Source organism: Eubalaena glacialis, chromosome 1, assembly GCF_028564815.1.
Source record: "Eubalaena glacialis isolate mEubGla1 chromosome 1, mEubGla1.1.hap2.+ XY, whole genome shotgun sequence".
Lineage (NCBI taxonomy): Eukaryota > Metazoa > Chordata > Mammalia > Artiodactyla > Balaenidae > Eubalaena > Eubalaena glacialis.
The window spans coordinates 85,981,602-85,999,998 of NC_083716.1; the positions used below are offsets into that span (position 1 = coordinate 85,981,602).

The window sequence follows — 18,397 nt, forward strand, 5'->3', positions numbered from 1 at the left end:
ATTTCTACTTCAAGGAAATAATAGGATAAATGTGCAAATATTGTAAGGATGTTTATTGCAGCTTTGTTTATGATAATAAGAAACTAGAAATAACCTAAATGTTCAACAGTGACAGATTAGCTACATAGTGATAGTACATCTAATAATGAAATATATGAACTATATGTAATATATACATGCAGTGGAATGTATTAAAAAGAGTAAGCATGCAGCTATTAAACAGAGTAAAAGAGAGCTCATGGGAAAAGATTTCTGAAATATCTAAATGAAACAAGCAGGTAATAGATCATCTATATGTAATACCCGATATATGTAACTGTGTATATATTTTATACATGTTTTTAAATCAGGAAAAATGTTTCTGCATATATTATAATACTTTTTACTGACGTGGCATCTTGTGCTTTTGGGAAGTGGAATTGAAATTATTTCCTCATTAATTGTCTAAAAATTCACGTCAATTTTCATTATCTTAATTTCTTGAAGATAGGCCCTAATTATTGCCACAGTTTTTTAGTTTTTCACATTTTTATTGTTCCTAAAGTTGCAGTGTGCCTTGCAAATGATGGTGTCTTAGAAACACTGTCAGAGGGCTGCACTTGTGGAAGAGTTGTTCTTGCATGCCCATGAGGTGACCTTGGTCATAGCTGTTCACATTGTCAGCGCTTCAGTTGAGTAACATGAATTGTTGTACTATATCTGATGAGTTTTCAATGTTTCCTGGTTATTTTCTGAAATTTTCTACCAACCTCATCTGGTAAGGTTAAGAAGGCCACCAGCATCAAAACTTACAGAATGATGTCAGCCTCTTTGGAAGAAAATCCCCGGAACAATAGGGTAACACTCTTAAGAAATGTTGCATGGTGGATGGTCCTGATGGTCTAGAAGGTGATATTGTATGGAAAATTCTAAGTGATAAGAAAGCATTGTATTATAGTTTAATTGGCAGTGTTTTTTCTTTTGTAGTGGTACACTAAATAATTATGTATCTTAAAATCAATGACAGATTAAGTGAAATAAATTAATAAAGTTGGATGAATATGGACTGAATATAAATCAGGTTATTTGATTTATTGAACAATTTTACTTTACAAAAGCTTATAAAGAAGTAATATTATAAATAATAGCGGCTGTTGCTGCATTTTGGGATAATGAGCGATGTACCTTTTTTTATACTTTTCTTTTCCTAATGTTCAATATTTAAAATAATGATACTTGTTATATTATAGAGGGGATTGTTATTGTAACAGTACCTAGAATTCTGATGGGAATCCAGGAATTAAACCATCAGGCTCTTGAATGAATAGGAACCAAAGTAGTATTAGGAATTTCATCGGTCTCTCCCTTTCATGTTTATCTGTTTCTCTCTGCATCCTCTTGGTTAATTTTCACTCAGTTAGCCTCAGCTACCTCATAGTGATCACCACAAGGTCATCTCTCTGTGACTTTCCAGCACAACTATGCCCCTAATCCAAATTCCTATGAGAGAGAAAGAAAACCTGATTGGCCAAGGCCTCTTTGCAGGCTGCACCATATGAGTCACATCTTGCAGCCATCGTATTTGTTGGCTGATCCTGAATCAGGTGTGTGTCAGCTGATTCGGGCCCAGAGACTGGCAGTGCCTCTTGGTAGTAGACATAGTCACATGGCCCACTGCCTTCTCAGCAGGGACGATGGAAGGTCTTCCCCCAAAGGGTGAAGGAAGACTGCAATACACATTTCATTTAATTTAAGCTGTCAGGTTACAAGGGTCTCAGGGTAACTGGATGTCTCAAAATTACTTTTAATCCTAAGATTAAACTATTTTGAAATTCTTTGGGGATTTTGTTCTTCATGCTTTTTCCTTTTCTGAAGATTTATACATGTGTTTCTTTACATTTGTGTTTTGCGTCTCTTTTGTCTGTTTTACTATACTGTTTTCCTTAATCCTAAAATGTCACACTGCCCTTTATTTGATTCAGATGTGTAGCAAGAAGTGAAGTGCCATAACTTCAGCTGCTAGAATTCTTGTATTTTTATTCACCTGGTGGTAAATCTTTTCCCCACCCACCCCGCATGTGTTTGAGGACGTGGGTCAGTGATTGTGGCTTCTATCAAGTGAAAAACAGTTTATATTTTTAAAAGATCCATTTATCTTTCAAAACATGTACAGCAAGAATATTTTATAAGTTATGTGTTTATTTTTATTCTACAGTGAGACGTTTAAGAGAGGAAGTCAGCATCTACCTTAACTGCCACCACTCCCTAGTGTCTTCTCTCCCGGCGCTTTCACGTACCCATGCGTGGTTCCACTCAGCCATTTCACACCCAGGACTAATTTCTGCCATGTAGGAATATTTAAGGAGCCCCTGACTAGGTCGGAACTATGTCTGAAAAGATTATAAGGTTAGATACCATGCCCAGTAATTTAAAGTCAGTCTTCAGTTAAAAACAAACAGCAACAAAAACACATAGTTTTAAACATAATTTTTAGTTTTTCTAATCTCTTTTGTATTACTTATTTTATAGCTCGGTCATGAGCACTGACAGTAACTCATTGGCACGTGAATTTCTGACCGATGTCAACCAGCTTTGCAATGCGGTGGTCCAGAGAGTGGGGGCCAGGGAGGAAGAAGAGGAGGAGACACACATGGCAACCCTTGGACAATACCTCGTCCACGGCCGAGGATTTCTGTTACTTACCAAGCTAAATTCTATTATTGATCAGGTAACATTTTCATATCAAATCATTTTTTTCATCAGTAAATTTTAGTTAATTATAGATATGTAATTTCTGGGTTACATAATTTCTGAGTCTCTTTGAGATAAAGTTCTATCTCTCACATCACTCAGACAAGGAAAAGTAGCCCCATTTGTGAACATATTATTTATTTGGTTACTTTTCAAAATGTCTAAAATACCTTACAGTTATATATAGCCTTTCTTCTAAAATGGTTTCATATATACTATGCTTTTTATCCTAATTCCAGTGTGAGATAACTATGATTATTAGTAGAGATAAGATCACGATTCAGAAACATCATGCATTTGCACTTTCAGTAAGTATCAGGTATGTTTTTGAAAAGTTTAGTGTAAATGATATTTAGGGGACTTGCCAATTCTGGGGTGAAAAAAGTAGAGAATCCTTTGTGTAAACTGATAATTACTAAGTCTTTCATCTTGTACACATCTAGTTTTTCATACACTACTGTGTTTGCTTAAACTATGGTAAGACCATATGGTATTTTGCTGTTTCCTTATTATAGAATTAACAGAATTTTAAAGCTAGTTGGGACTATGGAGATGTTTTCATCTAACCTCCTTTGGTAGGTGAAAGACTGAGATCTGGAAACATTAAGTAGCTCAAACAAGGTTAACTTGAAGCCCAGATGTGATTTATATCTATTTCATTTTAGTAGAAAACAAACACTTATTTTATGAAAGAAAAGTCCACCATCTGCTTTCACCATCTACTAATTAATGCAGTTAGATAATAATATTTCAATTAACTTGAATTTAAAGGATAATAAGGGCTCTGTAGCACCAATATGATGGACAGCTTTAAACACTTTAAATGTTACTGGCTTTAGATGTAAACTTAACCATTGTAAAATAAAATTTCTTTGCCATGAAAGCATTTTGCTAATAAATACATATATTGGTAAATATAGATACTAAAACTAAACAGTATCTGTTTTCACTGTAAGCTAAGGAACCTAACAAATATAAATCAGGATGTATTTGTTCACTGTGGTGTCTACCTGTGATGGAATTTTCCAGAATATTTGCAGGTTTATGTATTTTTAAATTTTATTTTTATTGAGGTAGCATTGATTTATAACATTATATAGGTTTATATAATTTTATTCTTTTTTCTGAATGTGGTTTATCAAATGTGACTAAATGTAATTTAATTTTTATATATTTGTATGACTTTTCCATAAATAAATTTTCAAATCAGAAAAAATTATTTGTTAGACCACGTGTAGTGATTTTTTATTTCAAAATTTTTATGACTTAGTATGCGTATCATGCTCTATTCATCTTCTTACCCCACATTAGGACAATTCAGTGCTTTCTCTCTTTTTTTTTTAAGATACTATGTAAGTAGCATCAGAAATATCAGTTACCCAGGAATAAATCTGATAAATTATGTACAAATTTCTCTATAAAATTCTATAAAACATTGTTGAGAGAAACTAAAGAAGACCCAAATAAGGGCAGAACTACATAATTTTCATGTATTGGGAAAAATTAATATTGTAAATATATCTGTTTTCTCCAAATTGATCTATAGATGCCAATGCAATCCCAATCAGAATCTCAATGGCTTTTTTTAAATGACAGCTTTTTTGAGATATAGTTCACATATCATAGAATTCACCTATTTCATATGTACAATTTGGTGGTTTTTAATGTAGTCACACATATGTGCAACTGTCACCACAGTCAATTTTAGGACATTTTCATCCTCTCAAATAGAAACTGGTGCCTTTTAGCCATCACTCCCCTATCCCTCCCATCCCCCTTGGCCCTAAGCAAACATTAATCTACTTTCTGTCTTTCTCTTTTAAGTTGTGAAATATCTTTTAATGTACTATTAAATGATTGAACGCATTCAAGTCATAATTGCAACAACATTTTTTCCTATGGTAATATTTTTTAATGCCCTCTTTCGCCTAGTCACTCACTTTTTGGAATATCTGTAGCAATGGTAGTAGGGACAGTAGAAGTAGAAGTAGAGTGAAAATAAATAGCCATTTTAAAAATGAGACTTCTCAAGATTTAATTGTTTAAACCAGAAAATGGAGAATGATCTTTTGGCTCTTTAAGGGGAATTTAATTGCATAAGATTTAATCATTTAAAATGGAATCAAAACACTAGATGCTGTACAGGAGGAACTTTAGCTTTTTTTTTTTTAAATTGGGGTGTAGTTGGTTTACAATGTTGTGTTAGTTTCTACTGTACAGCAAAGTGAAGTAGAGTTCCCTGTGCTATAGAGCAGGTTCTCATTAGTTATCTATTTTATACATATTAGTGTATATATGTCAATCCCAATCTCCCAGTTCATCCCACCCCCACTTCCCCCCCTTGGTGTCCATACGTTTGTTCTCTTACGTCTGTGTCTCTATTTCTGCCTTGCAAACTGGTTCATCTGTACCATTTTTCTAGATTCCACATGGAACTTTAACTTTTGTATCTGTGCTTCTCATGAGTTGGAACACTTCTTGGATACTCTAGAGAAGAGGCAATTTAAGCCCTTGTCCTTCTATGCAATACTTTTGCTTTATTAACAGATATTTAATATACAGAATTAAGCAGACTTTTTATTGATATGTAATTTACATATAGTAAATGCACAGATGTTAAGTGTATTGTTGGATAAGTTTTGACAAATACATACACCTCTGTAACCACTACCCAGATCAGTGGTTAGAACATTTCCACCACCCTAGAAAGTTTTGTCATACTCCTTTTCAGTCAGCCACTCTCCTTCCCCCACTGCAAGATAACCACTGTTCTGGCTTTTAACATCTAAGTGTAGTGTTGCTTGTTCTAGTACTTCACGTAGATGTAATCATGCAGTATGTACCCTTGTATCTCGGAGATTCATCCATGTTGCTTGAATCAGTAGTTCACTATTTTTTGTTTCTGGTTAGTATTTTGTTGTATGGATATACCATAATTTCTTTAACTATTCACCTGTTGTTTAACCTTTTGGGTTGTTTACATTTGGCTATTTTGAATAAAACTGCTGTGAATATTCTTATAGATGTCTTTGTGTGAATATATTTTCATTTCTCCTGGGTAAATATCTAGGCATATGATTTCTGGGCCAAAGGGTAGGTATTTAACTTTATAAGAAATTGCCAAACTGTTTTTCCAAGTGGTTGTACCACTTTTCATTCTCACCAGCAGTGTATGAGAATTGCAGTTGTTTTACGTCCTCTCTAATATTTGACACTGCCAGTCTTTTTAGTATTAGCCATTCTAAGTGAATATGAAGTAGTATCTCACTGCAGTTTTAATTTGCATTTCTCTGACAACTAATGATGTTGAGCATTTTTATGTGCTTATTGGCCATCTGTATATCTTCTTTTGTGAATGTCTGTTCAAGTTTTGTGCCCATTTTTTTTTTTAAAACATCTTTATTGAAGTATAATTGCTTTACAATGGTGTGTTAGTTTCTGCTTTATAACAAAGTGAATCAGTTATACATATACATATGTCCCCATATCTCTTCCCTCTTGCATCTCCCTCCCTCCCACCCTCCCCATCCCACCCCTCTAGGTGGTCACAAAGCACCGAGCTGATCTCCCTGTGCTATGCGGCTGCTTCCCACTAGCTATCTATTGTACATTTGGTAGTGTATATATGTCCATGACACTCTCTCACCCTGTCACATCTCACCCTTCCCCCTCCCCATATCCTCAAGTCCATTCTCTAGTAGGTCTGTGTCTTTATTCCCGTCTTGCCACTAGGTTCTTCATGGCCTTTTTTTTTTTTTTCCTTAGATTCCGCATATATGTGTTAGCATACTGTATTTGTTTTTCTCTTTCTGACTTACTTCACTCTGTATGACAGACTCTAACTCCATCCACCTCATTACAAATACCTCCATTTCATTTCTTTTTATGGCTGAGTAATATTCCATTGTATATATGTGCCACATCTTCTTTATCCATTCATCCAATGATGGACACTTAGGTTGCTTCCATGTCCTGGCTATATGTAAATAGAGCTGCAATGAACATTTTGGTACATGACTCTTTTTGATCTATAGTTTTCTCAGGGTATATGCCCAGTAGTGGGATTGCTGGGTCGTATGGTAGTTCTATTTGTAGTTTTTTAAGGAACCTCCATACTGTTCTCCATAGTGGCTGTATCAATTTACATTCCCACCAACAGTGCAAGAGTGTTCCCTTTCCTCCACACCCTCTCCAGCATTTATTGTTTCTAGATTTTTTGATGATGGCCAATCTGACCGGTGTGAGATGATATCTCATTGTAGTTTTGATTTGCATTTCTCTAATGATTAATGATGTTGAGCATTCTTTCATGTGTCTGTTGGCAATCTGTATATCTTCTTTGGAGAAATGTCTATTTAGGTCTTCTGCCCATTTTTGGATTGGGTTGTTCGTTTTTTTGTTATTGAGCTGCATGAGCTGCTTGTAAATCTTGGAGATTAATCCTTTGTCAGTTGCTTCATTTGCAAATATTTTCTCCCATTCTGAGGGTTGTCTTTTGGTCTTGTTTATGGTTTCCTTTGCTGTGCAAAAGCTTTTAAGTTTCATTAGGTCCCATTTGTTTATTTGTGTTTTTATTTCCATTTCTCTAGGAACTGGGTCAAAAAGAATCTTGCTGTGATTTATGTCATAGAGTGTTCTGCCTATGTTTTCCTCTAAGAGTTTGATAGTGTCTGGCCTTACACTTAGGTTTTTAATCCATTTTGAGTTTATTTTTGTGTATGGTGTCAGGGAGTGTTCTAATTTCATACTTTTACATGTATCTGTCCAATTTTCCCAGCACCACTTATTGAAGAGGCTGTCTTTTCTCCACTGTATATGCTTGCCTCCTTTATCAAAGATAAGGTGACCATATGTGCGTGGGCTTATCTCTGGGCTTTCTATCCTGTTCCATTGATCTATATTTCTGTTTTTGTGCCAGTACCAAACTGTCTTGATTACTGTAGCTTTGTAATATAGTCTGAAGTCAGGGAGCCTGATTCCTCCAGCTCCATTTTTCGTTCTCAAGATTGCTTTGGCTATTCGGGGTCTTTTGTGTTTCCATACAAATTGTGAACTTTTTTGTTCTAGTTCTGTGAAAAATGCCAGTGGTAGTTTGATAGGGATTGCATTGAATCTGTAGATTGCTTTGGGTAGTAGAGTCATTTTCACAATGTTGATTCTTCCAATCCAAGAACATGGTATATCTCTCCATCTATTTGTATCATCTTTAATTTCTTTCATCAGTGTCTTATAATTTTCTGCATACAGGTCTTTTGTCTCCTTAGGTAGGTTTATTCCTAGATATTTTATTCTTTTTGTTGCAGTGGTAAATGGGAGTGTTTTCTTAATTTCACTTTCAGATTTTTCATCATTAGTGTATAGAAATGCAAGAGATTTCTGTGCATTAATTTTGTATCCTGCTACTTTACCAAATTCATTGATTAGCTCTAGTAGTTTTCTGGTAGCATCTTTAGGATTCTCTATGTATAGTATCATGTCATCTGCAAACAGTGCCAGCTTTACTTCTTCTTTTCCGATTTGGATTCCTTTTATTTCTTTTTCTTCTCTGATTGCTGTGGCTAACACTTCCAAAACTATGTTGAATAATAGTGGTGAGAGTGGGCAACCTTGTCTTGTTCCTGATCTTAGTGGAAATGGTTTCAGTTTTTCACCATTGAGGACAATATTGGCTGTGGGTTTGTCATATATGGCCTTTATTATGTTGAGGAAAGTTCCCTCTATGCCTACTTTCTGCAGGGCTTTTATCATAAATGGGTGTTGAATTTTGTCGAAAGCTGTCTCTGCATCTATTGAGATGATCATATGGTTTTTCTCCTTCAATTTGTTAATATGGTGTATCACGTTGATTGATTTGCTTATATTGAAGAATCCTTGCATTCCTGGGATAAACCCCACTTGATCATGGTGTATGATCCTTTTAATGTGCTGTTGGATTCTGTTTGCTAGTATTTTGTTGAGGATTTTTGCATCTATGTTCATCAGTGATATTGGCCTGTAGTTTTCTTTCTTTGTGACATCTTTGTCTGGTTTTGGTATCAGGGTGATGGTGGCCTCGTAGAATGAGTTGGGGAGTGTTCCTCCCTCTGCAATATTTTGGAAGAGTTTGAGAAGGATAGGTGTTAGCTCTTCTCTAAATGTTTGATAGAATTCGCCTGTGAAACCATCTGGTCCTGGGCTTTTGTTTGTTGGAAGATTTTTAATCACAGTTTCAATTTCAGTGCTTGTGATTGGTCTTTTCATATTTTCTATTTCTTCCTGGTTCAGTCTCGGCAGGTTGTGCATTTCTAAGAATTTGTCCATTTCTTCCAGGTTGTGCATTTTATTGGCATAGAGTTGCTTGTAGTAATCTCTCATGATCGTTTGTATTTCTGCAGTGTCAGTGGTTACTTCTCCTTTTTCATTTCTAATTCTATTGATTTGAGTCTTCTCCCTTTTTCTCTTGATGAGTCTGGCTAATGGTTTATCAATTTTGTTTATCTTCTCAAAGAACCAGCTTTTAGTTTCATTGATTTTTGCTATTGTTTCCTTCATTTCTTTTTCATTTATTTCTGATCTGATCTTTATGATTTCTTTCCTTCTGCTAGCTTTGGGGTTTTTTTGTTCTTTCTCTAATTGCTTCAGGTGCAAGGTTAGGTTGTTTATTCGAGATGTTTCCTGTTTCTTGAGGTAGGCTTGTATTGCTATAAACTTCCCTCTTAGCACTGCTTTTGCTGCGTCCCATAGGTTTTGGGTCGTCGTGTCTCCATTGTCATTTGTTTCTAGGTATTTTTTGATTTCCCCTTTGATTTCTTCAGTGATCACTTCGTTATTAAGTAGTGTATTGTGTAGCCTCCATGTGTTTGTATTTTTTACAGATCTTTTCCTGTAATTGATATCTAGTCTCATAGCGTTGTGGTCGGAAAAGATACTTGATACGATTTCAATTTTCTTAAATTTACCAAGGCTTGATTTGTGACCCAAGATATGATCTATCCTGGAGAATGTTCCATGAGCACTTGAGAAAAATGTGTATTCTGTTGTTTTTGGGTGGAATGTCCTATAAATATCAATTAAGTCCATCTTGTTTAATGTATCATTTAAAGCTTGTGTTTCCTTATTTATTTTCATTTTGGATGATCTGTCCATTGGTGAAAGTGGGGTGTTAAAGTCCCCTACTATGATTGTGTTGCTGTCGATTTCCCCTTTTATGGCTGTTAGTATTTGCCTTATGTATTGAGGTGCTCCTATGTTGGGTGCATAAATATTTACAATTGTTATACCTTCCTCTTGGGTCGATCCCTTGATCATTATATAGTGTCCTTCTTTGTCTCTTGTAATAGTTTTTATTTTAAAGTCTATGTTGTCTGATATGAGAATTGCTACTCCAGCTTTCTTTTGATTTCCATTTGCATGGAATATCTTTTTCCATCCCCTCACTTTCAGTCTGTATGTGTCTCTAGGTCTGAAGTGGGTCTCTTGTAGACAGCATATATATGGGTCTTGTTTTTGTATCCATTCAGCCAGTCTGTGTCTTTTGGTGGGAGCATTTAATCCATTTACATTTAAGGTAATTATCGATATGTATGTTCCTATTCCCATTTTCTTAAATGTTTTAGGTTTGTTATTGTAGGTGTTTTCCTTCTCTTGTGTTTCTTGCCTAGAGAAGTTCCTTTAGCATTTGTTGTAAAGCTGGTTTGGTGGTGCTGAACTCTCTCAGCTTTTGCTTGTCTGTAAAGGTTTTAATTTCTCCATCAAATCTGAATGAGATCCTTGCTGGGTAGATTAATCTTGGTTGTAGGTTTTTCTCCTTCATCACTTTAAGTATATCCTGCCACTCCCTTCTGGCTTGCAGAGTTTCTGCTGAAAGATCAGCTGTTAACCTTATGGGGATTCCCTTGTGTGTTATTTGTTGTTTTTCCCTTGCTGCTTTTAATATGTTTCCTTTATATTTAATTTTTGACAGTTTGATTAATATGTGTCTTGGCGTGTTTCTCCTTGGATTTATCCTGTATGGGACTCTCTGTGTTTCCAGGACTTGATTAACTATTTCCTTTCCCATATTAGGGAAGTTTTCAACTATAATCTCTTCAAATATTTTCTCAGTCCCTTTCTTTTTCTCTTCTTCTTCTGGGACCCTATAATTCGAATGTTGGTGCGTTTAATGTTGTCCCAGAGGTCTCTGAGACTGTCCTCAGTTCTTTTCATTCTTTTTTCTTTATCCTGCTCTGCAGTAGTTATTTCCACCATTTTATCTTCCAGGTCACTTATCCGTTCTTCTGCCTCAGTTATTCTGCTATTGATCCCATCTAGAGTATTTTTAATTTCATTTATTGTGTTTTTCATCGTTGCTTGGTTCCTCTTTAGTTCTTCTACGTCCTTGTTAAATGTTTCTTGCATTTTGTCTATTCTATTTCCAAGATTTTGGATCATCCTTACTATCATTATTCTGAATTCTTTTTCAGGTAGACTACCTATTTCCTCTTCATTTGTTAGGTCTGGTGTGTTTTGACCCTGCTCCTTCATCTGCTGTGTGTTTTTCTGTCGTCTCATTTTGCTTATCTTACTGTGTTTGGGGTCTCCTTTTCACAGGCTGCAGGTTCGTAGTTCCCGTTGTTTTTGGTATCTGTCTCCAGTGGCTAAGATTGGTTCAGTGGGTTGTGTAGGCTTCCTGGTGGAGGGAACTAGTGCCTGTGTTCTGGTGGATGAGGCTGGATCTTGTCTTTCTGGTGGGCACCTCCACGTCTGGTGGTGTATTTTGGGGTGTCTGTGGCCTTATTATGATTTTAGGCAGCCTCTCTGCTAATGGATGGGGCTGTGTCCCTGTTTTGCTAGTTGTTTGGCATAGGGTGTCCAGCACTGTAGCTTGCTGGTCGTTGAGTGAAGCTGGGTCTTGATGTTGAGATGGAGATCTCTGAGATTTTCACCATTTGGTATTACGTGGAGCTGGGAGGTCTCTTGTGGACCAGTGTCCTGAAGTTGGCTCTCCCACCTCAGAGGCACAGCCCTGATGCCTGGCTGGAGCACCAAGGGCCTTTCATCCACATGGCTCAGAGTAAAAGGGAGAAAAAATAGAAAGAAAGAAAGAAAGAGGATAAAATATAGTGAAGTAAAATAAAGCTATTATAAAGCAAAGCTATACAGACAAAATCTCACCCAGAAGCATATACATATATACTCACAAAAAAAGGAAAAGGGGAAAAATTAATATATGGGCCCATTTTTAAAGTCAGGTTATTCGTTTATTATCCAGTTGCTGTAATTCTTTATGTATTCTGGATAAAAATCTTTGTTAAATTGCAAATACTTTCTTTGTGGCTTGCCTTTTCATTTCTTTCTGCATGCAGGATCTTAGTTCTTCCCTGACTAGGAATGGAACCCATGCCCCCTACAGTGGAAGCGCGGTCTTAACCACTGGACCACCAGGGAAGTCCCACCTTTTCATTTCTTAACAATGTCTTTCGAAAAGCAAAAATTTTTTTCCTGTGTGAATAGTGCTTTTTGTATCTTGTCTAAGAAATCTTGGTCTTGCAAGTCCAAAGCTGCAAAGATATTCTCTGATGTTTTTTCCCCCTAGGGGCTTTTTTGTTATTATTTTTACTTTTAGGTCTGTGATCCATTTTGAATTAATATTTGTGTATGGTGTGAGGTAGGAGTTACGGTTCATTTCTGCCCCTCTCTCCTGTATAGTTACCCAGTTGTTCCAGCAACATTTCTTCTTAAAAGTCTGTTCTTTCCCCCACTGAAAAACCTTGCCACCTTGGTTAAAAATCCATTGACCATATATTTATGGTTTATTTCTAGACTCTCTATTCTACTCCTTACCTGTCATCTATTCTTTCACTAATACCATACTGTCTTGATTACTATAGCTTTTATAGTAAGTCTAGAAATTACATGGTGTAAGTTCTCCAATTTGTACTTCTTTTTCAAGAATGTTTGAAGAACATTCTAGATCCTTTGCATTTCCATATACATTTTAGAATCAACATTATTTCTACAGAGTGCCTGCTGTGATTTCACTTGTGATGTCATTGAATCCAGAAATCAATTTGGAGAGAATTGACATCTTACATCTTAACAATCCTGAGTTTCTCAATCCATGAGCATGGTATAAATCTCTGTTTGAGTCTTCTCAAATTTCTCCGCAGTATTTTGCAGTTTTTAGTGTAGCAGTCTTATATTTTTTGGGGGTAAATTTATTCTAAATAGTTTATTCTTTTTTATGACATTATAAATGGCATTTAAAATTTTTATTTTTCTGTATACTGCTCATAGAAATACAGTTGATTTTTGTACGTTGACCTTGTGTCCTATGCTTTTGCTAAATTTATTTATCCATCTTAAAGTTTTTCTGGGTTTCCTTAGGATTTTCTGTGTAAACAATCATGTCATCTATAAATAATGATAATTTCACTTCTTTTCAAATTTTTATGCCTTTTATTTCATTTTCTTGCCTTTTGCACTGGCTTCTCGTACAAAGGTGGATGGAAGTGATGATAGTGGACATCCTGCCTTGTGTCGACCTTAGGGAAAAACGTTCAGTATCTCACCATTAAATCTGATGTCAGCTCTAGATTTTTCCTAGATGCCTTTTATCACAATGAGGAAGTTCTCTTTTATTTCCAGTTTGTTGAGAGTTCCTATCCTGAATGGATGTTGGATTTTGTCAAATGCCTTTTCTGTGTCTATTCAGACTATCGTATTATCTTCCTATTAATGTAGGTGAATTACATTGATGGTTTCTAAATGTTGAAGCAACTTTGCATTCCTGGGATAAACCCCATTTGGTCATAATTTATTATATACAGACATGTTAATCTACTTATTCTTAGGGAAAAAATGCTCTGCTTAAATAGAAAAAACGTAACCTTTTTAATGGTTAAAGATAGAGTGGACCTATACTGAGACCTTTACAAGTTTTAAACTTGTAAATTTGAAAACTGCCCAGCCTAAAAAGTAACAATTATCCTTGATTTTTTAATCTTGGTACCAATATCAACCAGATGGGTGGCTTTAGTGACTTAATTGCTCCAGATCTCAGTATCCTCATCAGTAACATAAATACATCTAGTTGGATGACTTAAAAGATCTCTTCTAACATAAAAATGATTTGTTTCCATGTAATATTTGATAATAATGGTTTCTAATTTCTTCTGTACCCTAATTATGAATGTATATATAGCTCAATTCTAATGTAATCGGTAGAAAATTACATGATTTATTACCAATACAATATACCAAAAAAGAGCTAATATACACAACCATGTGTTATAAATATACTTTAAAAATTTCCAGTATGTATAATTTCCATACCTATTCACATTCTATGGATGTTCTATAAAGTTGTTACTTATTTTGCTGAGTAAAATATGAAGTTTTACTGAAAGAGGCTGTACATTTATGGACAAAATGTAATTTAAAAAATAGCTATTTTATGTGTAAGAGAGTACTTTATTCTTCTTACATTTCTGTAGCATTGTCACTTTAATATATAGTACTATATAAACGGCCTGTCATAATAATACATAAAATAAGTATAATTGGAAAATATCAGACTTTTAAAACTGTGGCTACACAGTTCATTCACTGGTTTATTCAGCAGACCATTAAGTACCTACTATGTGCTAGCACCTCTGCTAGATGCAGAAATACAAGAGCAGAGACTGTCTTTACCGGGAGCTCATAGCTTTTGAAGGGATGGACAGATATATATTTTTTTAATGGTGACAAAACAGTGTGAAAGTATTTGGGGAATGTAAAGGAGAGAGTCCTCAGGAAATGCTTCTTAGAGAAATTGACATGTCTAAATAGGGATTGGCAGTGTAAAGGGGGGAGGCGGCATTAGACCAAGGGAACTGCAAATGCAAACACACTGAGGGTTGGAGAACGATCAGCTAGTAGGGTAAGAGCAAAGGCTGCATGTGGGGGGTTGGCTAGTCGGGAGACTGGAAGGCATAGACCATGTGATGGCAAGCCTTGTCTACCGTAGTAAGGAGTCTTAATTTTATTCTCACAATATTGGGGAGGTTTTTAAGTAAGAGAATAGGCAATGAAAAGTATTCTTCAGATTGGACGAGTCAGTCATTGATAATATTATTAGCAAGAATTGCTTCTCTTGGAGAATAATGCAAACTTTTAAATTTAGTAAAGGTAATAATAATAAAATAAACTTTAACTTACTACATCTAGTTCTACAGATTCTGTTTACACACATGCCAGGATTTATCTATGTATGGTTGGTCTGGCAGGGATGAGGGGGAGTGTAGGGGATGCTGGCATTCCTACTTATTGGAGGAGTGGGAGTATGAGTGCAGTGGAAATGTTAGCCACTGGACAGCAGTAGATAATCCACTGCATTATCTCCCTTTGCACCCAGGCTACTAGATAGGAGCAATGAGTACATCAGTTGATTGCTGTGTAACAAACAACATTCCAAAAACTTAGTGGCATAAAACAATGACCTATTTGCTCATGATTCTAGAGCAGTTCAGACAGGCTCAGCTGGGATCACAGGCTCTGCTCCTGTGGTGTTGGCGGGGCTTACATCCGAATGTGCAGTTGGTTGGCAGAAGACTGAGGGCTGTCGGATGGGGCCATAGGCCAGGCTGCCTCAGTTCTCACCCACGCAGCCTCTCATCTTTCAGGAGGCTAGTCTCAGCTTCTTTCCATGGGTGGACGCATTCTAAGAGGGTGAGGGGGAAACTGCAGGAAGTCACATAATCTCACTTCTGCCACATTCTGTTGGTCAAAGCAAGTCACAAGGCCGGCACAGGTTTAAGAGATGGAAACAGAGTCCAGCACTTGATGGGAGGAAATGACTTGTGGCCACGTTTTATCTACGTAGTCTCCCCTCTGGCCACGATTATTAACGTCCCTCCCACACCCGCTCCCTACCAGAACTCTCAAAGTAATGCTCCACAGTGGCATCAGGCCCAAAGTCCATGAGCTCACGATGTGCGTCACTTCCGGATGTACTCGGGGCTTCCAGGTGCAGTACTTTGGTTGCAGCTCTTCTTGATTGAGAGGCTTGTGAATAAAAAGACAAGTTGTCTGCCCCCTGCACACCCTGCACACAATGATGAGATAGGAACAAGTTAACCACACTACATACTTGTATTCAACAAGCAGGTGACAGGAGGCACGTAGCAGCCATTAATCCACTGAAATGCAGCCAGGCATGCGTTATCACACACCTTGCTCTGGAAGCAGGAAATACTTTTCTATTCCTTAGGAGTGGTTCCCTAGTCTCTGGTTCTCCAGGACTCTTGGCTCCACCCTCTGAGATGTCCTCTCTTTTCCAGAATAGATAGCCCATAATTTCAGCTTTCTCATTCTGCCTCCTGCCTGTAAAAAAGTGGGCACCCAGAAGTCTCATCATTTTAATCTGTCTCTGCCCCTTTTAGTCCAAGCTGTTAGTATTTTTTAGTAATACAACTTCTTGAAAAATATTGTGAGTTTCTTCTGAACCTTAGTGGAGTTCACTCCATGCCCCCAAAGCCACATCTATAATAGTTTTTGATACAGACCTCTCTCTACCTTGGGCATGTAAGGCTTGTGTGGAACAACGCCCTCAATATTCTTAGTAGTACTTTTGTCTAGCTAACAGGGTCTGCTAGGTACCACCTTAAGTCTTCCTGGAGTCTTAACTAAGAGTATTGCAGCCATTTAATAACCATTTTTGATGGGAGAGGAGGAGGAGAGGGAACGGGGGCTGGTTGGGCGAACTATGGCCTACAGGCCAAATCCTGCTGTCAGTGATCTCTTTTTGAGCAGCACACAAGCTAAGAAGAGTTTTGGCGTTTTTAAAGCATTGTTAAAAGAAACAAGAATATGCAACACAGACCATATATGACTCACAAAGCCTAAAATATTTACATTCTGGCCCTTTACAAAGTGAGTTTGCAACTCCTGGTCTAATGCAAGAAAAACTATTAGCATGATGTTTGACATCAGTGGGAGAAAATACATACAATTATCCTGAGACATCAGAATAACATTTGACAGAATTCATCTATTCTTGACAAAAACTCTAAAAATAAATTAATAGAGGGTTTCATATACAAAGAGTAGAAAAACCAAAAAAAATTTAAAAATTTATTTTATTGAAGTATAGTTGATTTACAATGTTGTGTTAACTTCTGCTGTACAGCAAAGTGATTCAGTTATACATATATACATTCCTTTTCATATTCTTTTCCATTATGATTTATCATATGGTATTGAATATAGTTCCCTGGGCTATACAGTAGGACCTTGTTGTTCATCCATTCTATGTATAATAGTTTGCATCTGCTAACCAAACTCCCAATCTATCCCTTCCCCACCCCCTCTCCCCCTTGGCAACCACAAGTCTGTTCTCTATGTCTGTGACTCTGTTTCTGTTTCTTAGATAAGTTCATTTATGTCCTATTTTAGATTCCACATATAAGTGATATCCTGTGGTATTTGTCTTTCCCTTTCTGACTTACTTCACTTAGTATGATCATCTCTAGGTCCATCCATCTTGCTGCAAATGACATTATTTCAATCTTTTTGGCTGAGTAGTATTCTGTTGTATATATATGTACGACATCTTCTTTATCCATTCATCTGTCCATAGGCATTTAGGTTTCTATGTCTTGGCTATTGTGAGTAGTGCTGCTATGAACATAGGGGTGCATGTATCTTTTTGAATTATAGTTTTATCTGGATATATGCCCAGGAATAGGATTGCTGGATCATATGGCACATCTATTTTTAGTTTCTTGACTAGCCTCCATACTGTTTTCCATAGTGGCTGCACCAATTTACATTCCCATCAACAGTGCAAGAGGGTTCCCTTTTCTCCACACCCTCTCCAGCATTTGTTATTTGTGGATTTTCTGATGATGGCCATTCTGACTGGTGTGAGGTGGTACCTCATTGTAGTTTTGATTTGCATTTCTCTAATAATTAGTGATGATGAGCATCTTTCATGTGCCTGTGGGCCATCTGTATGTCTTCTTTGGAGAAATGTCTGTTTAGGTCTTCTGCCCATTTTTCGATTGGGTTGTTTTTTTTTTGTTGAGTTGTATGAGCTGTTTGTATAGAAAAACCAAAATTATTTTTAATAAGAAGCTTTGTAATAGAACCAATATAAGAATAACTCTTTATTATTATTCTGTTTGACATCATGTTTTAAAAACATTCGATAGTAAAGTGGAGTATGAAAAGTAATGACAGCTAAATGTGAGAAAGATGGAGAAATAAAAATTTTTAAAGTGATGTGTACAGAAAAATCCAAAAGATCATCCCGAAAACTGTTCGGCAAAGTTATGGAATATAAGTCAAATATATTGTTTCCTTTAGCTAAAGCTATATAGCTAGGAAATTTTAAAAAGATGCTGTTTACAGTACTATTGAAGAAATGTTCACATATGTGTGTATGGATACACATATTTTAGAAATAATTATAAAATTCTGATAGAAGAAATAAAGGACTTAAATAAATAGCACTTGGGACTTCCTTGATGGTCCAGTGGTTAAGACTCCGTGCTTCCTCTGCAGGAGGTGCAGGTTCAATCCCTGGTTAGGGAACTAAGATCCTGCATGCTGTGCAGCACGGCCAAAATGAATGAATGAATGAATAAATGAATAAATAAATAACACATATTTCTGCTATGTCTGGAACATTAAATTTAATTAGCATGTCAAAATTAAAGGTAATACC

The 18,397-nt window shown here is 36.3% G+C and overlaps 1 protein-coding gene across 1 annotated transcript in view; it reads left to right on the plus strand.

The window, feature by feature from the left end:
- Nucleotides 1-2,336: 2,336 nt before the first annotated feature.
- Nucleotides 2,337-18,397, plus strand: part of LYST (lysosomal trafficking regulator) — a 162,820-nt gene continuing 146,759 nt past the window's right edge. The window contains exons 1-2 of the mRNA XM_061182169.1: nucleotides 2,337-2,385; nucleotides 2,509-2,707. Coding sequence (XP_061038152.1) covers nucleotides 2,366-2,385; nucleotides 2,509-2,707 — 219 coding nt within the window. The 5' untranslated portion in view covers nucleotides 2,337-2,365. The remainder of the gene's footprint in view (nucleotides 2,386-2,508; nucleotides 2,708-18,397) is intronic.